At 37.7% G+C, this 27,635-nt stretch overlaps 1 protein-coding gene across 2 annotated transcripts in view; it reads left to right on the forward strand.

Moving 5' to 3' along the window:
• LOC126419185 (armadillo repeat-containing protein 2) overlaps window positions 1–25,484 on the forward strand; it is a 175,352-nt gene extending 149,868 nt beyond the window's left edge. Inside the window, exons 17-18 of one of the 2 annotated variants that reach the window (XM_050086317.1) lie at window positions 23,324–23,507; window positions 24,056–25,484. In XM_050086317.1, the coding sequence (XP_049942274.1) occupies window positions 23,324–23,507; window positions 24,056–24,158 (287 nt within the window). In that variant the 3' untranslated portion in view covers window positions 24,159–25,484. Of the gene's footprint in view, window positions 1–23,323; window positions 23,508–24,055 lie in introns of those variants that run through there. The other variant, XM_050086318.1, reaches the window with a different exon arrangement.
• The last annotated feature ends 2,151 nt before the right edge of the window (window positions 25,485–27,635 follow it).

A 27,635-nucleotide genomic window follows, 5' to 3' on the forward strand; every position in this document is an offset into this window, starting at 1 on the left:
GATGGCTATGATGAAGAAGAAGGGTCCCAGAACCGAGCCCTGTGGTACACCAGTACTAACTGCTGCTACAGGGGAGTAATTATTTTTAACTGAGACAAACTGTCTTCTATTATGAAGATATGACTCTATTACTGCTAATGCTGGGTTACATACACCATAAAATTCTAGTTTTGCAACCAGGGTGCCAAAGGGAATGCAGTCAAAAGCTTTGCTCAGATCACACAAGACAAGTGACACCATATTCCGGTCTTCAAAGGCTGTTAATGTCTGGTCAACAATTTCCAGGATGGCCGCAGTGGTATTTCTGCCCTGTCGGAATCCGAACTGACTATTGCTCAAAAGGTTGTGTGTCTCAAAATAGCTACTTAATTGAGTGTACATAAGTGACTCAAATACTTTAGAAAATATTGGCACAATTGAGATTGGGCGATAACTTTTAGGAAGATGTTTGTCACCCTTTTTAAACACTGGAATAACTTTGGAAATTTTGAGGGAGTCGGGAAACACTCCTGACTGTAAACATTTATTAAATATGAATGCCAATGGTTTAGCGATCGAGTCTACAGTTTTTTTTACTATGTAATTGGAGAGCCAGTAGCAGTCCATACTTTTAGAATTTGAAAATTTTGTGACTGTTCTTTTAATCTGAGCAGGTGTGATACTATACCAGTTAAAGACATGATCTACTGGTGGAAGGGCATTAAGTAAATCGCTTGCAGATGTATCTGTTTTTTCTATCTTACTTTCAATTTCTTTAATTGAGCTAATGAAGTAGTCATTTAGTTCCCTTGGAGTGAGCTGAGTTTCATGTGTGTGACGTGTGGGATTTTCTTGTGCTACAATCTGCCATGCTGCCTTGCACTTGTTTGTTGCACCTTCTATGTACCCTTCATAAGCAGCCTTTTTTGTCTGTATCAGCTTAAGTTTGTAGAATTTTTTACATTTTTGGTATGCTGCATAAAAGGTGCCCTCCTGCTCTGATCTTTGTTTACATGCATTTTTATATGCTGTGTATAGTACGAGCATGTTTTTTCTTATCTGGACCAGTTCGTCTGTGTACCATTCCAGCTTTTTATTTTCATATGTTCCAGAAGAGTTGGTTTTAATTAGTGGTGAGCATGAATACCATAATTCTGTATAATTTTTAAGGAAGTTTTCAAAGGTAGTTTCAACATCAGACTTCTCAGATGAACACTTATAGACAAAGTCCCAACTTGCATCCTCTAGTATACGAATAAATGACATAATGTATTCTTCTTTTTGTCTTCTTACCCATGTCATATTGTGCACACTAGTGGAATTTGGTTGCTTACTAAAGAGATTGAGAAGCAATGGGTCGTGGTCTGCAAAGCATCCATTTGCAAGGCTAACAGTGTAGCTGCCACGGGGAAAATTCACAATAATATTGTCTATGCATGAATTTTTACGTGTTGGACACTGGATGGTACAGTACAGATTAAGGGACCTTAATAAATTAAGAAAAGTTCTTGAGGGCTCATTACTTGTGTTTACCATTTCTATATTAAGATCACCACATATGGCAATCTTTGTTTTATGCATTAGTATTTTTCTAACCAGTAGTTCAAATCTTTCAAAAAATGTATCAATGTTGCCATTGGGAGATCTGTATAGGCTTACAATTATTAGATTTTCATCAGTCATTTTTATACAACTAAATTCTGCATCTAACTCTGTACAGTAAGATGATACATCTATTTTTGTAAAGTTGAAATTATCGCTGATAAAGATCCCAGCCCCACCATTTCGCCTCTGCTTTCTGCACATTATGTCTGCAGTGACGTATCCTTGAGGTACAAACATATCTACCTCATTTGCAACTAACCAATGCTCACATACACATATTACATCAACATTCTTAATCTTACAGAAATGTTCCAATTCTAACATCTTATTTCTAATACAACAAATATTAACTTGAAGTAATGTCAGCATATTATCTCCCTTTTTGTTTATCTGGATACAGTTTGACTTTGAATCACAGTTTATATTTTTTACATTACCTACGAGTGGTGTGCTTGTCAGATTGTTGATCCCCATGTCTGTTATGGTGTGCTGTTGCTGATCTGGGGCCAACAAAAATCCTGACTTCTCACAGGTGGTTGCCTCTTGTGAATTGGTCGGCTGCTGCTGGCTTCATTGTATACAAAATCCTGGTCCTTTAGCTGTTTCTTTCTTCTCTCTCCTCTCCCATATCTTGGCTGCAGGATCTCTGAAGGTGGTGCTTCTTCTTCAGCTGGTGGTGTCACAACTTCTTCTTCTGGAGGTGACAACACTGGTTCTTCTGCTGGTAATAACACTGATTTTTCCTTTATAGGGCAAAGTGGTGACTCTTCCTTTTCTTCCTTCACTGGCAGTGTTATGGGTGGATGTATCTGTTCTTGTGGTTTGTCAATTTTTTCTAATATTTCTTTGCACAGAATTGTTTTACCAAAATTGTTTCTGTGCAACCCATGCTTTGTAAAATGATCTCTCTGAGAGCTTGTTGCATCAATAAATGTTACATTGGCGAAACTGCTACAGATCTTTCTAAATTTTCTATTTGTTCGAATAATTTCTTTATTTATGCATGAAGCTTCCATCAAGTCGTGTCTTTGTGGAATGCTTACAACATATACATCTGAATGTGTAATTTTCCCTAAGGTTTCACGTAGAGCCCTTGTTGCATTGACACTTTCGTTTCTATAAACGTCGTTACCTCCTCCAATAATGACACATTTCGAACCTTTTGTTACTGATGTTTCACAGTTTTTTAGCACTTCTCGTAGAGGAGCCCCAGGCTTGGTGGTTCCACTTACTTTTCGTTTATTTTGCATAGTGGCCATTTTACCTGCTAAGCCTCTTCCGTGGCTAGCTGAAAAAATGTAAACATCGCCCTTACTCTCACTTCGTGAACCATTTTGCGAAAATTTAGTGTTTTCTTCACTCTTCAGAGTATGCCCTAGAGACGTGTATTCATTACTCTTATGTCCCTGGTTGTTCGTCTCTTCATACGTGTCTAGCAGCTCATATTTATTCCTTGTTTTTAGTTCGAAACGATTTCCACTTTGTTTCACACGCCTGTTTATTTTAGGCCTAAGAAAAGGCTCGTTTTCCACTTTTTGTTTTTGTTTGAGATCACTAATCACTGTTTCCAAATTATGTATATACTCTTTAGCGTACAATAAATCCTGTTCTAATGTGGAAACAACGTTTTCTTCTCGCACAGTGTCTTGTTTTGATAAGCACATCGATCGCAAACAACAGCCAATTACACCACAGTCACATTTTGCGCTTACCGCGGCAGAACTCGAGATGCATTTTGAATGAATCCATTTTTGACTCGCTGAACATAGTCTGAAACCATTAAAAAGTCTTTCACTGCATAAGATGCACTTTATATCGGCAGTATACATGTTTTTCACGGAGCCACTTACTAAAACTTCTATACGAGCCGCCATCTTGAACTTGAGCAATGAAAAATAGACACTCATCCTTAGTAGAAATTTTTTCATTGTGACAATCAGTGACCTGCCCCATTGTGTATCACAGTTGGTTATCTGCTAAGCTGATGATACAACTTTACTTACTTCGCATCATGGCATCCCAACTCTTGATAAGATTACTGAAGAAACTCTTGACTCTGCATTAAATTGGTTTGCAGCCAATAAACTTATTTGTAATCCAGACAAAACACAAAAGCTTATGTTAGGACTGTCTGAGAATGCAGACAATAAATGTGCCAAACTCTTAGCGATACATATTGATGCTAAACTCAGTTGGGAAGAACATCTTAACCAAGTCTGTAAAAAGATTTCATGAGTGTCCTACCTCATGTGGGAACTGAGAAAGATATGGTCAGCAATAATTATATCTTTATGACACATTTCATGCTCTTTCAGTCCATTTAATATACAAGGCTTGTCCTAAAGAGCAATGCCACCCTTTCTTTACCAGGCTTAGGCTACTAACAGTGGCAAGTCTTACATCTGTGAGCCTACACTCTTTGTCAAGAACAACATTAAGGAATGTGTTATCAGAGAAGAACTTCATAAACATGACACTAGAAACAAGGCAAATATTGACATCTCAAGGCACAGGCTAGCAATAACAGGAAACCCCCATAAAGTGAGTGTCCTCAAAATTTTTAACAAGTTTCCTCTCACTAATCGATCACTGCCATTTAAAAAATTCAAATTTAAATTGCATGACTTGCTAAAAAAAATTAAAGTTATGATAGAAAAGGGTTTTATGATATGGACAATGCTGATGTTAATGTTTAAGATTATAGCTGTATACAAGATACTTGATATGTGCATGTAATATGAATAGTAATTTTAATACTTTGATTGCTGTTGTAAACTGCTATCACTGTAAAAGCCAACTCTACTGTATGTGGTCAGTGGCAATAAAGACTCTGAATCTGATCTAGTGCATTTAGTAGTAAATCATATAGACCGAGAAAGTTTGTAGAAGCAGCTGTTAAAATGACCTTAAAGTGTCCATAACTCAATTCACATTCTGCATAGTAGCTGCTACTGGGATGTTGGTAAATAAGTATTTCACATCAAAGCTTACAGGAATGTTACATGCAGATATCTTCATCATATATAAAATTTTTAAAACATGTTTTGAACCTTTCACAGAAGCATTTGTTTCCCAACTATACATTTCTTTCCATGATAAATGACTTGCTAAAAATAAGTTGGAGAGTAAATTCTGTTTACTTTAGGTCTCCACAGGTACCCTTCTTTGTATGTCTTTGGCAGACCATATATCCTCGGTGAGGCAGCTGTTCAAGGCATTAGATTCTTAGTAATAGAGCTATCCACTCCGGAGTCAGATAACAAATCCAAGTTTTGAATAATTCTGTTCATTGAGTCGCTGATTAACTCGTAGCATACAGGATCAACCAATAGTTGTTCCATCATATTCAATTCAATTTATTATCATCCATTTTATCGTATACATGATATAAGAATTGTCATATGGAAAGAGAGAGAGAGAGCATGATTTATATTTTTGTGGTGTTACATAGCATCCATAACAACAGTAGCATTTCTCTTATCAGCTTTGGCAACCACAATGTTTGCATTTCTCTTGTGGTCATTAAGAGCTTTCGTTTCCTGCACTGATATGTCACTTTGGTCGGTTTTGTATTCCACAGAATTCTCAGTACATTCTCTCTTACTTCTTCAGTCTGAAGATTCAGAAGAGAAAACAATGATGTTTTGACAGCACTGACAATTTTTCAACTGGAATGCTTTAGGGTGGAGTTGTGAAATTCAGATCTTTACCCTTATCTGAGATGGCTTCTCCATCAACTTCCTCAGAAAAAAGGTCCATGTCTACTTGTTTTGGGTCCAGAATGGTGTTTTTTCCATGCACTTTATCCATCTGTTTCTTGGACTACTTTTTTTCTTCACTGAATTGAAATATTATAACCTTGCTTTATGACTGAATGTTCTAACATAATTGAAGTCCATGCGTATTTTATGGCTCTTTACATGAACAAGGGCTTGGATAGTCCTTTTGTAGATCCTCATGGCTTTCATTGTCTGCAAATATTGACTAATTCTGACAACATTGTGGATAACACCGTTATCACAACACTGGGAGAGAAAAGACAGTTCAGTAAATAATTTACCTCTTCTTCTGCACAGGTTTTCCAGTCATCGAAGGGTGGTATAAACATTTTGCCCATAAAAGCACTTTATGTAAATCTGCAGTCTTTTGTAGCCATTGTCACTGAAGGTAAAATCTTCCAGGTTGTTTGACTATGTGACGTTCCTCCTTAATTTCTTTTTACACAATCATTGCTTTAACCACCTCTATTAGGATCTTCCAGTGCTCCTGGTTAGCTGAACAGTGTCAAAGACCAGACTGACACTGTTATTCACAAAGAAGAGTATTTTATTCCATTCTTCATTGGTAAGAATTGGTGGACCATTAAGACTCCAGAAGACTACAGCCAGAAATGTGGCATGCTTTCCAGTTTGACTATTAGTTTGGCACTTCAAGTTTCCAACTATAGCAGTCATAATCTCTGCTATGTTTACAGAAAGAGAAAAAAATAGTTAAAAAATTCATGACATAAAATTGTGATACAAAATTTTGTATCACCAAAAGGTTTGTTACAGCTTCATTATTCTAGCCTTCTGATGTGGTTACTGTCATCTGTGATTTTGTACACCTAATTTAGTCAGTATTCTATCAACATTACACTGAGTATGTAAGCCTCAACTTGACTCGAAAATTTGTGTGATTCACTACTTAAAATAATTGTGGTATTTTTAATTTATTGAATTTTTGTGTAAAGTATACTGATTGCTTCAATTTCTACAGCCCTTTTTATTTTTAACAATGAATTGAGATATACTAAGGATAAAGTAACTCTATTACTGTAAAGATTTAACTTTTTGAAATAGAGAATAATATCAATATCATAACTTTTGCAAAAGGCAATTTAGGCACTCTACCACCTGCCTTGATTTATTCACATGAGATATGTATGGAATGTTCCTTGGAAACAGTGCAAGATACCTGAAGTACATATTCCAAAGCAAAGTTGAAGCCACACCATATCAAACTTCTATCTATGACAAATAGAGTCCACAATATAAACACCTTAGCCAAACCAGTAGCATGTTCAACATGTGCTCCACAGGTCACATCACAACTGGCTCAGACCAGACCAGGTCTGACTTATATGCCAAACTCTGGTGTGATCTCATCAGTATCATCCAATTGCAAGATGGCGTCAAAGGTAAAAGTTCGAAATGTGTCTCTCCACAAAAACGTAAATTTTGCGATAAAAAAGAAATTGTGTGAAAACTGCAAGGGCGAAATTATGAAGCTAAATGAACGAATTAGTAGCCTACAGTTCGTAATGAATGAATGCCCTGAAAATGGGTATTACTAAAATTCAAGAAAGAAAAACCGAAGTGAACACGCCACGTTTTCTGCAAAATAGTTCGACAGTTTCCGAAAAATGGACAAAGGTGAAGTGCAGCAGCCACAAACAAAAAGTACAAGAGCAAGAGAATTGTGAAATGAATCTAAGCTTTGTGCACGACAACTTATTTCAAGTACTTTCCACAACAGATTGTGGAAGTGCAGTGTTTAGTGATAGTGCTCATGAACCATGTGAAAAGCAAAAGGATCTTGTAAATAAGCCAGAACAAAAGAATTCGTTGACGCAGAAAAATAAGAAATCCGACGTAAATTTAGTAAACAAACATCTGCTGACCTTATGTAGTTCCGATGGATTATCGGCTTGTGTGAAAAAGAAAGAGGAAATAAACAGCTCAGTTAGGCCTACATTTTGTAGCTCCAGAACAATTACAAAAATCGAAATATATTCAGACAGCCAAGGGCAAAACATAGCTACTGACTTTCGTAATAAAAGCAATGTGAACTTAACTTCCATGGTGAAACCAGGTGCGAAATTCTGCACAGCAACTGCAATAAGCCACGGACAAATTCCCACATTAAGCATCATGTTTTCCTAGCGGGAACAAACAACGTTGCAAGAAACGAAACACAAGATCTGTTGCTTTCACTAAAAAGGTGACTGTATGAAATAAGATGTACTAACGTCAATGTATTTTCAGTACCACATCGTCATGACCTATCGGAATGGTCCTATGTTAACAAAGAAGTGGAAAGTGCAAATAGTGAGATGAAACAGATATGCAAACAATTCTAAAATGTGACTTTCATTGATATAAGCAAACTAAGAAGGAGATTCCATACTAGACATGGTTTCCACTTAAATAGATTAGGAAAAAATTTCGTAATTGCAAAAATAATAGAAATAGTAAATGCCAAAACAAAAGTAAGTTGTGACACTTCAAACGTAATTCCCCTCAAGGACAAGACCCACAAACTATTTGGTGAATCTGAAAATGAAGCATCACCACTACAAGACAAGTGTGATGTTCTGACATTGCAAGAAAACACCCCAAGTGCTACCAGTTCACAAGGAAGCATATCAATAACAACAGAACCAACACCTGAAGTATCAGAAACAGCTACACCATCATCATCATCATCATCATCATCAACAGCAACAACAACAACAACAACAGAAATGACAGCATCAATGACACCGGGAGCTACACCAGCAGCAGCAGCAGCAAGCAACTCACCATATCCCAGTGAACGACCTACAAGGTGCAGAAAACCTGTCCTTCTGGAGGATTCTTGGTACCTCGCCAGGGCAAGGAACGGAGTATGACACCACAAAATGTAAATACAAATGTAACCAGTTCTCATCCTCATCACCTGCAGATTCTAAGCTTAAACATTCAGTGTCTTAGAAATAAATCATTAGAACTTGAGGTAGCTATTAACAGTGCAAATATTGACTGCATGTGCATTGTGGAGCATTGGTGCAGAAGTTTTGAACTAAGTAGCAATAATATTCATCCATTTAAGTTGGCAAGCCAATATTGTAGAAAAATACCAAAAATTGAGGTGTATGTGTATTTACCAAACCAAGTATCAGCTGTAAAAGGAGGTGTGAAGCTGAATCATTGAGTGTGGAAAATAATTTTGAACCTGCAGCTGTGCAGTTGAATGAAATACAGGGAAAAGTCATAGTCATAGCAATATACCGACCACCTACTGGTGATGCAGACATATTCTTTAACCAATTAGAAATATTGCTTAACACTCTGTTCACCGATAGAGCCACTGTAGTTGTGTGTGGGGACTTCAATATTAATCTTATGAGTGAAAGTAGGCTAAAAGACCAGTTCCTAAATCTGTTATGTAGTTTCAACCTGCTTCAACACATACACACACTCAAAAGAATAACAAATAATACAGTCAGTCTTATTGATGATATATTTTCAAATGTAGGATGCACAGAAGTTGAAGTAATAAATGCTGATTTGGGATTATCAGACCACAATGCTCTTGTCCTCAAAATCCCTTCAAGGCCACTGAAAGAGACAAAAGCACACTTCATGTATAAAAGAAATTTTTCTACAGAGAACTGTGTAGAATTCATAAATATGCTAACTAATGAGGCTTGGGCAGAAGTACTATCCCTAACAACTACAAATGATGCATATAACACATTTTCTTCCATTTTCATGGGATATTTTGAAATGTGTTTTCCAAAAAAGCTGTCAAAAATCAGGTCACTTGGCAATACAAATCCAAGTTCTTGGATCACAGCTGTGGAACTCGAAAGAGACTAATTTCTAAAATGAAAACATCCACAGACTCACAATTCATAGAATATGTCAGGAATTACAAGAGGGTATATAGAAAAGTAATTGATAAAGCAAAATTCATGAGTAATGATAGTTTTATAAGACAATCTGAAAACAAATCAAAAGCCATATGGGGTATTGTGAAGACTGAAACAGGGAAGAGTTGTGAAAACCAAGACATTAGCCTCAAAAATTTAAAGAATGTCAATATTAATAAACAAGATTTGCCAAATTATATTAACAATTATTTCATAAATGCAACAACTTCATTAAGCTTAAAATTTACAAATGAAGAAAAACCTGAATATCCAAAAACAGCTTGTAGGATGAGGGTAGAGCCAACAAATGAGGGTGAAGGGTTGAAAGTGATACAAAGCTTGAAGCCCAAAATGTCGGCTGGCGTAGATGAGGTGCCTGTGTCAATCATAACAAGGACAGCACCACAAATCGCAAAGCCCTTTGCACACATAGCCAATTTATCATTCAGTGAAGGAGCTTTTCCAGAAAGGCTGAAAATTTCAAAAGTGAAGCCATTATTTAAAAACGGCGACAAGTATAAGGTAGAAAACTATCACGCAATATCTCTCCTCCCAGCATTTTCAAAAATATTAGAAAAACTGATGAAGCACCGAATCAACACATATCTAAATGACCATAGTTTACTTAACAGAAATCAGCATGGTTTCCAAGCACGTAAAAATTCCGAAACAGCAGTAATGTGCTACACTGAACAAATAATCGACATTCTCTTAGAAAAATTGGAATCGTTGGGTATACACGGGATAGGAAAAAAAAGGTTTGAATTATACCTAAAAAACAGAACACAGGTTGTAGGACAACCACAAAATAAATTCATTATCAGAGGCAAAAAGTGTAGAAATAGGAGTACCACAAGGCAGCATCGTAGGGCCCATATTGTTTCTTGTCTATATAAATGATTTTCACACCTCAGATGATGCAGCCAAAGGAATAATATTTGCAGATGATACTAGTGTGATAATAAGTGCACCAAAGCAATTGCTACCAACAACTGCTGATAAAGTACTAAATTACATCCACTCTTGGCTCAATGCAAACAGGTTGACATTGAATGTAAATAAAACAAATTATATGCAGTTTGGGAAAATCCGTCAAAATGTAAATCTCGATCTGGTGTGGGGTGACAAAGCCTTAGACAGAGTGACATCCACAAAATTGCTGGGGATTCATGTGGATGAAAACTTAAATTTTAATGACCACGTAATAAAACTTGCACAGAAACTTAATTCAGCCTGTTTTGCTCTCAGAATTATTGCAAATGTTTGTACCTCAGAGGGTGCCAGAATGGCATATTTCAGCTATTTTCAATCTCTTGCCACATACGGAATAATATTTTGGGGTTCCACAACAGGGTGCCTAAAACAAATTTCTTTGTTGCAGAAGAGGGCCATCTGAATAATAACTCACAGTCATCCACAGACACACTGCAAACCCATATTCAAAAAGCTTAGGATACGTACTATACCATCATTATACATACACAAATGTGTTTGTATGTCAGGGCCCACATTGCAGATTTTCAGACAAATGCCGACTTTCATAACGACAATACCCGTAATAGCGCAGCACTCCGTACTCAGCGAACAAAAAGAACGAATACACAAAGGCATGTGAGCCATATTGGTGCAAAACTTTACAATGCTCTGCCAGTCAACATCAGGCAGTTAGAAGATGATAACAAATTTAAAACAGAATTTAAAAAAATTCTAGTAGAACAATGTTTTTATTGTGTTAATGACTATGTAGGTCAATAAATTTTTTCTCATGATATTTATAAAGGCAAAATGGAAAATACTCAATATGTACCTAATCATTCATTACATTTACATACTTAAAGGACAGCTGTTGTGTGATGTAAATATATACTTAAGCAGTCTTGTGCATATAAGGTTCAAATGGCTCTGAGCACTATGGGACTTAACATCTGAGGTCATCAGTCCCCTAGAACTTAGAACTACTTAAACCTAACTAACCTAAGGACATCACACACATCCATGCCCGAGGCAGGATTCGAACCTGCGACAGTAGCAGCCGTGCGGATCCAGACTGAAGCGCTTAGAACCGCTCGGCCACACTGGCCGGCATGTATATAAGGACTTGCCATTTAGGGAGGAAAAAACTAAAGCCATATGAAAAACAGACTATGCATTTAAAATAACAAGCAGGGATGTATATAGGCTATATTACTTTCATTGTATTATTATTAACCTTATTGTATTATTTTGTTTTGTACTTTTTTACGTATATATTGTTTGTGTCCGTTTCTTTGAAATGGCTTGACAACATCCATAAAATATTTATTGTCAATGGATGGATAAATAAAATAAATAAATAAATATACAGCATGGACCCATGGGGAACAAAGATCATCCTGTTGGTCTAAGTCAGTTGCAAACCAAACTGACGGGCTCACACTGGGGTGCCCACACAGAAGAGCACCTCAGCAACAAGTGCACTGGTAATGGGTACAGAATGTCCAAAAAGGTGTGATGAAGGTGGCAATGTAGCTACTCTGCCAAGCTGTGGCCCTCAATCAAAGTGGCACTGCAAGTTGCTAGTAAACTAAAGAGGCTTTAGATGTGGTGTTGGATGTCATTTCCTTGTGGAGTTAGGTTTTGAAAGTGCTGATAAAGAATTCTGTATGACTGTTAGAAGACAGGTGAACATTCATGGTGCTGGTGTGCTGAATCCTGTTACAGACACAAAACCATTTAAAATCGCAAAAGGTATCAGTTGAAGGCATAAACTCTGAAAGATGTAAATGCAATTCCATTATCAGAAGCTTAGGTGTGTGGGTTGCCTTCAAGGTCAAGTACTTTTGTAAGGCCATGATAGTAGAAGCAGTAGTGGCCTGAGACATGCAGAGCACAAAAGGGAAATGAGAAAAGGAATTAATCACAACCAACCACATAGAGCCCAAACATGGACAAGCAAAATCTAAATGGATAAACTGCCACAGCCAGGGAGGGAACTGCTGTGGAGTTGCAGATTGATGGGGTTGACAGGGGAAAAGTTGGCAGACCAGGTCCTTGAAGCCAGAATCAATATTTCGCTTGAATGCATATTGTCACATCAAACTTTTCATCAAGGATATGACCCAATGGACAGAGTGCAGGAGGCACAGCACTCATGGCAGAAAAGAATTAGAATGAGGCAGTGGTCCTCATTTGAAACCCACAAACAACCCCTTAGCTTAGGTGTAGTTCATGCCCCGATGGCCAGCAGGGATGTAATTTGGACCTGGAAGGCGTGTCTGGCCATCTGAGTTGTAGAAAATGAGTGAGACGGCATAACATCAGGTTCTTGTGGGTTCTGCTATGATATCATGCAATTTTAAGGAAGTGTTGAAATGTCCAAATCCCTATCTAAAACAAGCTTGAAACAATCCCATATTGATTGGAGGCTGGATTGATCCCATGCAGAATTGGAACAGTGCATCCACATTTGTTTTTAAGTAGTGGATGGGATAATTAATCTTAGACAAGTACAGCATCCAGCACTGGAGGCAATGGGTGCTCCAGTCTAGTCAGTGATGCTTAGGGCCAAAAAGGTAAGCAATGGACTATGTTCAGTGACAAGATGAAAACATATGGGGCAGCGATTACTTTAAGAGTTATGTTGTTGTTGTTGTGGTCTTCAGTCCTGAGACTGGTTTGATGCAGCTCTCCATGCTACTCTATCCTGTGCAAGCTTTTTCATCTCCCAGTACCTACTGCAACCTACATCCTTCTGAATCTGCTTAGTGTATTCATCTCTTGGTCTCCCTCTACGGTTTTTACCCTCCATGCTGCCCTCCAATACTAAATTGGTGATCCCTTGATGCCTCAGAACATGTCCTACCAACCGATCCCTTCTTCTGGTCAAGTTGTGCCACAAACTTCTCTTCTCCCCAATCCTATTCAATACTTCCTCATTAGTTATGTGATCTACCCATCTAATCTTCAGCATTCTTCTGTAGCACCACATTTCGAAAGCTTCTATTCTCTTCTTGTCCAAACTATTTATCGTCCATGTTTCACTTCCATACATGGCTACACCCCATACAAATACTTTCAGAAATGACTTCCTGACACTTAAATCAATACTGGATGTTAGCAAATTTCTCTTCTTCAGAAACGCTTTCCTTGCCATTGCCAGCCTACATTTTATATCCTCTCTACTTCGACCATCATCAGTTATTTTGCTCCCCAAATAGCAAAACTCCTTTACTACTTTAAGTGCCTCATTTCCTAATCTAATTCCCTCAGCATCACCCGACTTAATTAGACTACATTCCATTATCCTTGTTTTGCTTTTGTTGATCTTCATCTTATATCCTCCTTTCAAGACACTGTCCATTCCATTCAACTGCTCTTCCAAGTCCTTTGCTGTCTCTGACAGAATTACAATGTCATCGGCGAACCTCAAAGTTTTTATTTCTTCTCCATGAATTTTAATACCTACTCCGAATTTTTCTTTTGTTTCCTTTACTGCTTGCTCAATATACAGATTGAACAACATCGGGGAGAGGCTACAACCCTGTCTTACTCCCTTCCCAACCACTGCTTCACTCTCATGTCCCTCGACTCTTATAACTGCCATCTGGTTTCTGTACAAATTGTAAATAGCCTTTCGCTCCCTGTATTTTACCCCTGCCACCTTTAGAATTTGAAAGAGAGTGTTCCAGTCAACATTGTCAAAAGCTTTCTCTAAGTCTACAAATGCTAGAAACGTAGGTTTGCCTTTCCTTAATCTTTCTTCTAAGATAAGTCGTAAGGTCAGTATTGCCTCACGTGTTCCAGTGTTTCTACGGAATCCAAACTGATCTTCCCCAAGGTTGGCTTCTACTAGTTTTTCCATTCGTCTGTAAAGAATTCGTGTTAGTATTTTGCAGCTGTGACTTATTAAGCTGATAGTTCGGTAATTTTCACATCTGTCAACACCTGCTTTCTTTGGGATTGGAATTATTATATTCTTCTTGAAGTCTGAGGGTATTTCGCCTGTTTCATACATCTTGCTCACCAGATGGTAGAGTTTTGTCAGGACTGGCTCTCCCATGGCCGTCAGTAGTTCCAATGGAATATTGTCTACTCCGGGGGCCTTGTTTCGACTCAGGTCTTTCATTGCTCTGTCAAACTCTTCACGCAGTATCGTATCTCCCATTTCATCTTCATCTACATCCTCTTCCATTTCCATAATATTGTCCTCAAGTACATCGCCCTTGTATAGACCCTCTATATACTCCTTCCACCTTTCTGCTTTCCCTTCTTTGCTTAGAACTGGATTTCCATCTGAGCTCTTGATATTCATACAAGTCGTTCTCTTATCTCCAAAGGTCTCTTTAATTTTCCTGTAGGCGGTATCTATCTTACCCCTAGTGAGATAGGCCTCTACATCCTTACATTTGTCCTCTAGCCATCCCTGCTTAGCCATTTTGCACTTCCTGCCGATCTCATTTTTGAGACGTTTGTATTCCTTTTTGCCTGTTTCACTTACTGCATTTTTATATTTTCTCCTTTCATCAATTAAATTCAATATTTCTTCTGTTACCCAAGGATTTCTACTAGCCCTCGTCTTTTTACCTACTTGATCCTCTGCTGCCTTCACTACTTCATCCCTCAAAGCTACCCATTCTTCTTCTACTGTATTTATTTCCCCCATTCCTGTCAATTGCTCCCTTATGCTCTCCCTGAATCTCTGTACAACCTCTGGTTCTTTTAGTTTATCCAGGTCCCATTTCCTTAAATTCCCACCTTTTTGCAGTTTCTTCAGTTTTAATCTACAGGTCATAACCAATAGATTGTGGTCAGAGTCCACATCTGCCCCTGGAAATGTCTTACAATTTAAAACCTGGTTCCTAAATCTCTCTCTTACCATTATATAATCTATCTGATACCTTTTAGTATCTCCAGGGTTCTTCCAGGTATACAACCTTCTTTCATGATTCTTAAACCAAGTGTTAGTTATGATTATGTTGTGCTCTGTGCAAAATTCTACCAGGCGGCTTCCTCTTTCATTTCTGTCCCCCAATCCATATTCACCTACTATGTTTCCTTGTCTCCCTTTTCCTACACTCGAATTCCAGTCACCCATGACTATTAAATTTTCGTCTCCCTTCACAATCTGGATAATTTCTTTTATTTCATCATACATTTCTTCAATTTCTTCGTCATCTGCAGAGCTAGTTGGCATATAAACTTGTACTACTGTAGTAGGTGTGGGCTTCGTATCTATCTTGGCCACAATAATGCGTTCACTATGCTGTTTGTAGTAGCTTACCCGCATTCCTATTTTCCTATTCATTATTAAACCTACTCCTGCATTACCCCTATTTGATTTTGTGTTTATAACCCTGTAGTCACCTGACCAGAAGTCTTGTTCCTCCTGCCACCGAACTTCACTAATTCCCACTATATCTAACTTCAACCTATCCATTTCCCTTTTTAAATTTTCTAACCTACCTGCCCGATTAAGGGATCTGACATTCCACGCTCCGATCCGTAGAACGCCAGTTTTCTTTCTCCTGATAATGACATCCTCTTGAGTAGTCCCCGCCCGGAGATCCGAATGGGGGACTATTTTACCTCCGGAATATTTTACCCAAGAGGACGCCATCATCATGTAATCATACAGTAAAGCTGCATGCCCTCGGGAAAAATTACGGCTGTAGTTTCCCCTTGCTTTCAGCCGTTCGCAGTACCAGCACAGCAAGGCCGTTTTGGTTATTGTTACAAGGCCAGATCAGTCAATCATCCAGACTGTTGCCCTTGCAACTACTGAAAAGGCTGCTGCCCCTCTTCAGGAACCACACGTTTGTCTGGCCTCTCAACAGATACCCCTCCGTTGTGGTTGCACCTACGGTACGGCTATCTGTATCGCTGAGGCACGCAAGCCTCCCCACCAACGGCAAGGTCCATGGTTCTTGGGGGGGGTTAAGAGTTATGTGAACCTCAAAATCAGTTGTCTTCCCAAAACCAGATGAGAAGATTTAGGCATATCTATCCTAGAGAGTCTTTCAGGCCCTTCAGATGGCATGGCATGCAGAATTTTCCTAGCAAAGGAACACAATCACTTTTGTAGTCCCAAAGATTTGTCTCAGATGAGAGAAAGAGAGTGCTAACCCTAAACTTAAGTAAGTAGAGTGAAGCCCTTATTTTATGTTTCTGTGCAGTCCAGACATTAAAAACTCAAAACCGAGGAAAATGCAGAATCAAGGAAAACGTTAAAACCTCCAAAATAGGAGCAAAAACATATGTAATTGTCATATATTACTAAAAAATTCTAATCCCCTCTAATGCCATGTATAAGGTCTGTGTAAGCAAAGAAAATTAAATATACAGGATAATATTCGTAGAATAATTTGTGGTAATGAATTTCATCAGTTCTTAAAAAATCACAATATGTAACAGCAAATAAAAACTAGTCAAAAAATTGAAATTTGTATCTAGATACAAGGCAATCAAGCTATTTTCTGATATGCTATGACCACAAATTATGCATCAAAACTCACATTTTTGAAAAATCTTTCCTTTGTGCTCATTCAGAAAAAAGCAAAAATTCATGAACATAGTGAATTAAACCAAAAATATCACAGCAGCTGAGTGGTTAAATCATTAACATAAATGTGGACATCTGCTTAATGACAAATTTTGTCACCATTGCTGTTATTATTTAACACTTTTCTTATGAGCCACATTTCATATAATCAGTGTCATCAAAATGTTACTTTAGGGTCGATGAGAGAAACAGAGATGTGAAAAAATGAGTTTACTTCCCCAATTGATATTACAATCTTATTAGAATTCAGCTCAGTGAATTTCTGTACACTTGTAAAATATAAATTTAAAAGAAAGCTCAGGTGCTACCGATTTGCTGCCTGCCTTGTATCACTTCTGCCAATCTTTACAATCTACAGTGTGTGGTGCAAAGTATATATGTGAGTGGTATATGTAGTTGTTGCAACATGAAAGTCTTTAAAATGTGCTTTCGCAAAACCTTTGTTCCATTTCCATGTGACATCTCTGCCATAGCACATGATCTGCACACAAAGTATATTTTCAGCACATCAAAAATACTTTTACCCTTACCTGCACTCCCATCACTGAACGGTCACTCCCCTTCTCCACACATCTAGCAAGTGAGCTCATTTTGTGTGTGTAAGTGCGGTGTGGTGGTTGTGCTGGCTGTTGTGTGATGTAACAAGTCACCAGCCAATAACAGCTCACTAGCTGAGTCTGACTGAGCATATTCTTTAAAACTCAGTGTTTCCATTTAAAAGGTTCATGATCAATATTGTTGCTGAATACAGTACATCGGAAATACATGCAAAAAGATGAGACTGAGTTATAAGTGGCACATGAAAAGATGGCAGCTGATCTCCTTCATCACATATTCGCTCAGTCTGGAAAACTTTGCGTTAACTGTCCTATTTTTTCATTGTTGCCACAACCTAGCAGTAGTTGTATTCTAATTGCATGGTGAAGTCAAATGGTGCAAGTTGTGTTGGCAACACCAATCATGGATTACATTACTCCCGTCATTGAACAGCCACTCCCCCTCTCCACACATCCAGCAGGTGAGTTCATTTTATGTGTGTAAGCATGGTGTGGAGGTTGTGCTGGCTGTTGTGTGACATAAGAAATCAACACCCAGTAACAGTATGTGGTATGCAAAATAGCTAATTCACAGGATGAAACATATAGTCAGTTGTGAAGGAAGTGTCTGTTCAGCAGCACAAGGTTGAAGATATGAAGTCAGTTTGTGGTAAAAATATTTCTGTTACTGATAAATCAGATATATGTACAGTATTTAACAACCATTTTCTTAGCATTGCTGGTGAATTAAATAAAAATTTAGTTTCTACAGGGAATCGTATAACTCTCTTGGCAAATGCCTTTCCGAGATTGATGTCTGAAATACTCCTCTGTTATACAGACAAGGGGGAGATTGAGTCAATAATTAAATCACTGAAGAGTAAGGACTCTCATGGATATGATGGAGTGCTTAGTAGAATATTAAAGTACTGTGCTGCACATTTTAGCCCTGTATTTAGCCATATTTGTAATTGTTCCTTTAGGAATCATCAGTTTCCTGAGCGATTAAAGTACTCAGTAGTAAATCCGCTTTATAAAAAGGGAGAAAGGGATAATATAGACAATTTTAGACCTATTTCTATGTCATCAGTGTTTACTAAAGTGATTGAAAGATCTGTGTATGTAAAGATAATTGATCATTTAATATCACACGATTTGCTATCAAATTTACAGTTCGGCTTTAGAAGTCATTTAACAACTGAAAATGCTATATTCTCTTTTCTCTGTGAGGTACTGGATGGATTAAACAAAAGGTTTCGACACTAGGCATATTTTTTGATTTAACTAAGGCGTTTGATTTTGTTGGTCACAAAATATTGCTCCAGGAGTTGGACCATTTCGGAATACGGGCAGTAGCTCACAATTGGTTCACCTCTTACTTCAGCAACAGACAGTAAAAGGTCATTATTCACAGTGTTGAGAATGGCTGTGATGTGGGGTCCAAGTGGGGTACAGTCAAGTGGGGGCTGCCCCAGGGATCAGTGTTGTGGCCAGTCCTGTTCCTTATTTATGTAAATGATATTCTCACTATTATAATGGGTAACTCTAAAATATTTTTGTTTGCTGATGGCACTAGCTTGGTAGTAAAGGATGCTGTGTGCAACATTGGCCCAGTTTCAAATAACACAATTCGTGATGTAAGTTCATGGCTTGTAGAAAATAAACTAATACTAAATCACAGTAAGACTCAGTTTTTACAGTTTCTAACACACAATTCAACAAAACCTGATGTTTTAATTTCACAGACTGTGCGTATGATTAGTGAAACTGAACAGTTCAAATTTCTAGGTGTTCAGATAGATAGTAAGCTGTCATGGAAAGCCCATGTTCAGTATCTTGTTCAAAGACTTAATACTGCCATTTTTACTGTTGAACAGTATCTGAAGTAAGTGATTGTTCGACACGAAAATTAGTCTACATTGCTTACTTTCATTCACTCATATTGTATGGTATTATATTTTTGGGTAATTTTTCCCATTTTATAAGGATATTTTTGACCCAGAAATGCGCAGTTTGAGCAATAAGTGTCGTAAGTTCATGAACCTCTTGTTGGCTCCTGTTCACAAGTCTGGGTATTTTGACATGGGCCTCTCAATATATATATTCCTTACTGTCATTGCTTGTTAACAATAGTAGCTTATTCCCAAGAATAAGCAGCTTTAACTCAGTTAATATTTGGTAGAAATCAAACCTGCATTTGGATCGCCCTTCCTTAATAGTAATCCACATGCTTTCAAATCAAAACTGAAGCGTTTCCTCATGGGTCACTATCTATTCTGTTGAGAAGTTCCTTGAAAAATTAAGCTGATTCTTGTTGTATTGTTGATTGCATTTACTTAAACTTTTTTTGGGTACATAAACATTTAATTTTTATCTGTTATTACTTTTATGTTGTAATTTCATGTACTGACACATTCCATGATCTTGGAGATTTGCTCTTCAATTTGGTCCTACGGAAATTGATGTGTATACAATACAAAATTAATTAAATAAATTAACATTTCCTCTTTCATGTCTGTCCTCTCCTCAGTGTCTGTCCTCTCCTCAGTGGCCTATCATATTCCCTTAACTCCACCACCACCCACAGTGCAAACTTCCCGTCTTTTGTGCCACTTATACCTCATTCAATTACATCAAATGTCAATAGGAAAAAAACAGGAAGAAGTCAAGCAAGAAGTCAAGTAAGAACGTAGAAATGAGGTAAACCTTACTCATCAGAAATGTGAAATCAAGGAATTTTTAACATCGATCTTATGGATTCTTCACAGGGGCTATGAATTTATGGTGTAGAATGGTGAATAATGTAAAATCAAGAGAAGTTCCACTGCAGATTAATTTAACAAATTACACAATAGCCCTGGTGCCCAGGAGTAATCTCATGGGAAGTTTGCCAATGAACGTATCTTAAGTACCTTTTCTGGGCTGCATTCTGGGAAGTCTGCATTTCCATAGATTGATCACTCACTTTGTTCATTTCCACATATTTATAGCGAAAGCATTCAAACATATGTCGTGTGAGTCTCCCTTTTTGCAGCATTCATGTCATGTTGACTTCGGATGTGGGCACGAACTGCGTGCATGGCGAAGGGAAAGACATTGAATTCTGGTCAGTGGTGCTGCTGCTGATGAGGCCTGTTCCCACTGGTATTGTTGTTTACAGAGCCATCCAGATTGCAGAACAAAATAGGGCCCCATTGGAGGTGGAATGACATCCCAGATGACCGGTACCAGAAAGCTTACTGTCATGACATCTTCTTCTGTCATATAAAGACTTTATCTTTGTGGGTATCTTCATGGGCTTGAACTACTCACATTACTTCTATCAGAGAAGGATCCCATTTTCTCAGTACATGATTTCTCGCTTTTGAGTTAGGAGTAAGCCACACTACAACTTCCCTTATTAAAAAGTCCACATAATTACTTGTGCACAAAAATTTAAAACTGTAATTCCTATGTAATACATCTAGGTCAGCAGACCAGTCAGCATAAGACTGATTGGGGCTTTTTTGCCGCTGCCAAAATTTGACTTGACTGCAATAATGATTTTTTGTTGAAGAATGTTTTTGTAGTAAAAAAAATATTCTAGGCAGCTCAAGTTGCACCTGATTCATTCATTGCTCCATTTTCTGTATTAGGTGATACTTTTCAGGATTTCCTGACCAGAAATCTTTCCCAGTCATTGATGGTATCACTCCACACTTCACATCAGTCACTACATTGTGGCGAAGTCATAAACACCAGTGGTGCAGGAGACGTTCCTCTTCCATTCACTAACCCTTGCACTGTCTCTTATACAGCTTTCATTAGGCATAGCTCCTGGTTACCCTGCCTGATTTGCATTAGTAGTAAGTGTTCCATGGTTGAAACCCTGCAATCTCATCTACTTAAGAAAATGTTCAAGGTCTGATTTGGTCCTGGGCCATCTTATTCAAGGGTGGTCTTGCCAGAGCACACTTCTGATGACAGATCCCCTTGGATAGTGGCATCACAGCAGTTGACAATAATTTTGCACCAGCTATTTGATTTCCACAGTGACATCAAATAGTGCCACTACACAAACCATATGTTATTTCCTGAAAAGTTAGCCAAACAGATGCAGCAGCAATGTGGCTTCCTGCAAATGACATTGAAGTTATAAGTAGTCATCCTTAATAATCATTTGACCTTTTGTCAGAACTCATGATGCACCACATGCAAAACAGTGAGAAGGACCTTCACATATGACCACACTTACTGAGCTTATTTCAGTCTTGGCAATCCAGAATGCCTCCACTGGTATCATTGAAACTTAGTTTCAGCATTATACCAGCAGACACGTTTTGTTATTTGTTGTGACACATTTCAGTAGTTTGTATCATTGTTAACGTATTAGTGACTCCTAAGCTGCTTCGGTTCACCACTGTTTTTGCTCAGAAATCACCATCTTTAGCATGGCATGAGCCAGTTGATATGCCAACATCATAAGCAGCTTGTCTGATTGTGATTCAATGATTGTTTACGATCATTTATTTCACTTTCTCCATGTTTTCATCAGTTCTTGATGTGCTGGGATATCTTAGAATGCTTCTCATCTAGAACTTCTTAATAGCCATCATAGAAATGCTTATACCACTCATAAACCCTCATTTTACTCACCAAAAGCAATATTCAACATTCTAAAGCATTTTTGGATTTTATTCCAGTTTATATCAAAATTTAATGCAAATTATCTGATCAGTTTTTAAAAGAAATCAGTAATTGCCGCTCATAAGCAAACACATGTAACCTTCTTGAAAAACTGATGGCAGACTAAACATCCAATATGCCTACACAACAATGAAAAACCACATGAATTGGACTAATACTACCTGCAAAATTATACCTCATATGTGGGCTAAGCCATGGTTAGAAAGCTCCTCCTAAGTTCCTGGATCAATTTCAACCAATCTTGGTACACATATTACTTACTATCTGGAAAGAAATGCTGTGGATATAAGAACCAGCAACCTCCTAATATGGTGGGGATGTTAATATGGAGAGAGAATGTGGAAGGAAGAGATGGGCAGACAGAGAGAGGGAAGGAGGAGATGAACAGAGAAAGGGAAAAGGAGGAGATGGACAGAAGAGGAGGGAGGAGAAGATGGATGGGGGGGGGGGGGGGGGAGAGAAGGTGGACAAGGAAAAGGGAGAGAAGAAGATGGTTGAGGAGATAGAAGGTGCAGGCGCAGATGAACAGAGGGGGGAGGAGCAGATAGACAGAAAGAGGGTAGGAGCAGATGGACATAGAGTGGTGGGTGGAGGAGGAGGTGGACATAGAGAGGGGGAAGAAGGAGATGAACAGAGAGGCGAGAGAAGGAGATAGGCAAAGAGGAGGGGGGGAGGAGAAGAAGGAGATGGACTGATAGAACCGGAAGAAATGCTTTACCCAGGCAGTGTCAGATACTCAGCTAGTATACAATAAAATTATGAGACAGAATGGCTAGTGAATGCTTAATACTGTCAACAAATACATATAACATTACAGGAACCTTTGTCTCCCCTCATCTTCACAACAAGTGGCTTCTTCTTCCTTTCTAATTGTCCTCATGTTATCCCTCTTTTCTTCCCAAGGAAGCGACTAATAGTTCCAGCAGCTAGCATATTTTATTGTACTTTTGTGTTTCCTGTCAGTATTATTTTGCCTCCTTATGGTTCACCATTCTGTCTCGTAATTTTATAGTTCTTTTAGGTGCCTTGATATATGAAATATGGTATAGTTGTAGGTAAACAACTAGAATTCTCTCATATACAGATTTATTCACACTTAGCGTCTACACAGATACAAGTCCGGAGGCTAACTGCCGTTAGCGTTCAACATGCTCTCCAAAGCCCTCTCTCAAATATAGCACACTTACGCACAGAACAAATATAGATTTTTATGGCACTCCACGCCACAATACAATAGAAAATATTCATGTTGAACTCATAATTGTACAACAGAAATGTGTGTATGTGCATTTTAATCATTTGCAGATGAAGAGCGTCTCTTTGGTGTTGTTGAAGGAACAGAGACTGCAGAAGCAGTGGCTGAATCACTGAGCTACCAGCAGTGGGAAGAATTTGCTGGAGTTGCCACAAATTTGTTGGAAAAAATAGAGACTTATCTAGATTCCTTAGAAAATTCACTTACTGATGACAGCAACAGTAGCTCTGAGAGGTATGAAATCCTTGACCCCGAACAGCATATAATCTCAACTGTGTAGATGGCAGCTAATAAATAATTGAAACAAAGTGTTTGTAAAATGATTCCCAGGCAAAAAAATACTATTAAACTGTGTGTTTAAAAATGGAGATTGGTAAGTTCCATTCTATAATATTTTAAAAGAATTGCATCATTCTGAAAACAAAGTTTTTGCTGGAATGAAAAATCATTTCCTTGATTTGCAGTTTTAAAACTAAAATATCTGTACTGTAGCTATGCAAATAATTATGCACAAAGCAGAACTCTATTTTTATCAAGCAAACTAAGTTCCTGTACATTATGGCTTGCACAAAGCTCAAAAGTAAATACCTAAATGTAAAGCTCACAACTTAAGTAGATTTTTCATTGCTGATGTTCTATGTGTTGGTAACAAAGCGATAATGTTAGAGGTGATTAATCAGTGTTTGTAGATAATACATAAAAAACTAATCAGAAAAAAACCTTTATAGTTAATGTTACTGTTTTTAAGATTCATTTGTCAAAATACTTTCATTTTGTTTTAGCATGGCTATGAAACAGATGAGTGGCAAAATGTGGACTGTATCGAGACTAAAATCATTTCATTTTCGAAATATTTGGAAGTTTCATCCCATATATGTTGTCTGAAATTATATCTGGATTCTTGATTTCTTATAAAACTTCTGTTGACATATTATATAATGTCAGAGTGGCATGGCTTGGTGTTTCCAAATGAGATTACACATAATCAAAATCTTATGTGGTTTAAACAATGTATATTTTTGAGATGGAAAGTGTAGCAAATCATGGCAAAACGAGTAGAAAAATGTAAAACAGCTTTTATGGTATCAGGTGTTTGTGAACCTCCGATCTTGTTTGAATCTTGGATTGTCAGTTTAAAATAATGAATGCACAAGTCTTTTGTCAGAAACAAAATTGTTATTCCATAGCTCAGAACATAATAATCATGCAATTGGTCTGTTCAATGGTTTCATTTACATTGAAATTGTAACCTACATAAAGAAAAAACTTGATTTGCCCAATTTTTATACAATCCAACTGGAATGAATTCATGTCTTTTCTCTGAATTAAAATAATTTTAAAGTTACTTGTGAATGCACAATATTATTTAATGAGATTAGTTGTTTCCATGTATTTTCTTGTAGCAAAAAGCATATTTCGTTATTTTTCTTAAGAAATGTGAAGCAGAGGCACTTACAGATAATTGCCATAAATCACAATTATCTGTAAGTGACTACTGATTAAAAAATTTTGTGCCATATTTATCAATCTGCATAGATAATTTTATGGAATTGTTGAAAATCTTGAAATAATTGTGACCACAGTGTTTATGTAACAAAATGAGATGTAATTTTAGATGTCATCTGGGACTGTTCTAAATACACAAATAGAAAAAGGTTCTTAAAATTATGCAAAACTATAATTTCAGACTTACAGAAATAATACTTTCAAAGATACTTTTGAGAAAGAGTGGTTTGTATTTGTAGAACTGCATATTGTTGTAAAGTGTTACTGATTAGTTTTTGCTGTTGACACTTTTACTGAGTGGTGTTGTAGATAATGAGATCTGATTGAAAAATTCACATCATAACTTCAAAAAAATGATTAGCTCATGTTAAAGCCCTTATGACAGTTACAGAAGTTCCGTCCATGGAGAATGTATGTTCTTTGGTAACTGATGTTATGATGGGAAATTATTAGGCTCAATTTGGGACCACAATCTACAAAATCTGACATTCAACAGCAGTATTTGCTCATAGTATGTTTTGTATATTTTGCATTTTTAAATTTTTTAAAAGGTGTTCTGTAGGTCTATAGACATTCTGTATTTACATCTTCTACAGAAGTTTGAGGTTTTATTTCCATTGTACTATAAATGCTGTTATATTAAGTAATTATGCTTCTTTAAAATGCAAGAAAATTCAGTGTTGTATTTGCAATAAAAATGTAGTATATTTTTCATTACAATGAAACATTTGTTAAAAGTTTAATATTACTGAAAATAAAGTTGTTATGTTGATTTTTTTCTGCTGATGTAACTGTTGTACATTAAATTTGTAACTTGTTTTAAAGTTTAAAATTTGATACTTATTACTATCCCTGTAAGCTGACAGACTGGTATTCTGTAACCATTTATTAATAGTACTGTCAAAACAGAAATTACTGCTAGATGTACATGATAGCTTTCATAATGCAAGTAAAAATATGAGTAGCATCAAAATTTGAATGGACCCAGTCTTTTTAGAATAGTTTAGTACACTACTTTATTTGTCCTCTTTCATCTTTTTATGAACCTAGGTACAGTGAGGTATAGAAGAAGTCAAATGAAGTGATAGGTAATAGAGATCCTCATGACTTTTTGAATTTACACTGAAGAGCCAAAGATATTGGTAGGGCCCCTGCGAGCACATAGAAGGGCTGAAACACGACATGGAATGGACTCAACTAATGTCTGAAGTAGTGCTGGAGGCAATTGACACCATGAATCCTGCAGGGCTGTCCATAAATCCGTAAGAGTAAGACGTGGTGGAGATCTCTTCTGAACAGCACATTGCAAGGCATCCCAGATATGCTCAATAATGTTCAAGTTATGGAGTCTGGTGGCCAGCAGAAATGTTTAAACTCAGAAGAGTGTTCCTGGAGCTACTCTGTAGCAATTCTGGATGTGTAGGGTGTCACACTGTCCTGCTGGAATTGCCCAAGTCTGTCAGAATGCACAATGGACATGAATGAATGCAGATGAGCAGACAGGATGCTTACACATGTGTCTACTGTCAGAGTCCTGTCTAGACATATCAGGCATCCCATATCACTCCAAGTGCACATGCCCCACAGCATTACAGAGGCTCCACCAGCTTGAACAGTCCCCTGCTGACATGCAGGGTCCATGGATTAATGAGTTTTCTCCATACCCGTACATGTCCATCTGCTTGATACAATGTGAAATAAGACTTGTCCAATGTTGGTGTTGACGGGCCTAGGTGAGGCATAAAGCTTTGTGTTGTGCAGACATCAAGGGTACACGAGTCCCATATTGCTGATGTTTCGTTGAATGGTTCGCACACTGACACTTGTTGATGGCTCAGCATTGAAATACGCAGGAGTTTGCGGAAGAGTTGCACTTCTGTCATGTTGAACGATTCTCTTCAGTTGTCATTGGTCCCATTCTTGCAGGATCTTTTTCCAGCTTCAGCGATGTCAGAGATTTGACGTTTTACCAGATTCCTGATATTCATGGAACACTCATGAAATGGTCATATGGGAAAATCCCAACTTTATCGCTACCTCAGAGATGCTGTGTTCCATCACTTGTGCACTGACTATAACACCACTTTCAAACTCACTTAAATCTTGATAACCTGCAACTGTAGCAGCAGTAACCAATCTAACAACTGCTCAAGACACTTGTCTTATATAGGCATTGCTGACCACAGCACTGTATTCCGTCTATTTACATATCTCTGTACTCGAATACGCATGTCTATACCTGTTTCTTTGGCACTTCAGTGTGTTTTTACTACAGGAAATAGTAAGTGTCCATCTGCTTTAAAATATTATTATGCAATAACAACTTTAACAATTTTAGCACTAGCAGAATATCGGGTTAGACCAATGGCCTTGCCGCCGTGTTAACACCAGTTCCCATGAAATCATCAAAGTTAAGTGCTGTTGGGCTGGGCTAGCACTTGAATGGGTGACCATACAATCTGCTGAGTGCTTTTGATAAGCAGAGTGGACTCAGCCCTTCTGAGGCAAGCTAAGGAGCTACTTGATTGAGAAGTAGCAGCTCCAGTCTCGTAAACTGACATAAGGCTGAGAGAGTGGTGTGCTAGCCACATACCTCTCCATGTCTGCATCTGGTGATGCCTGTGGGCTGAGGATGACATGGCGATTGGTCGATACTGTTGGGACTTCATGGCCTGTTCGGGCAGAGTTTAGTTTTAGCATATTGTGTTAACTGAGTAGGTACTTCATGCACCACTTTATAGTTTGCACACCACAGGAGAAAACATAGTACATACCTTCTAGTTTTCAGCACTGACATGCAATTTTTTTTTCTTTTTTTTTTTTTTTTTTCAGGCACGTCAGATCTAGTCACTTGAT

Source organism: Schistocerca serialis, chromosome 9, assembly GCF_023864345.2.
Source record: "Schistocerca serialis cubense isolate TAMUIC-IGC-003099 chromosome 9, iqSchSeri2.2, whole genome shotgun sequence".
NCBI classification, from domain to species: Eukaryota; Metazoa; Arthropoda; class Insecta; order Orthoptera; family Acrididae; genus Schistocerca; species Schistocerca serialis.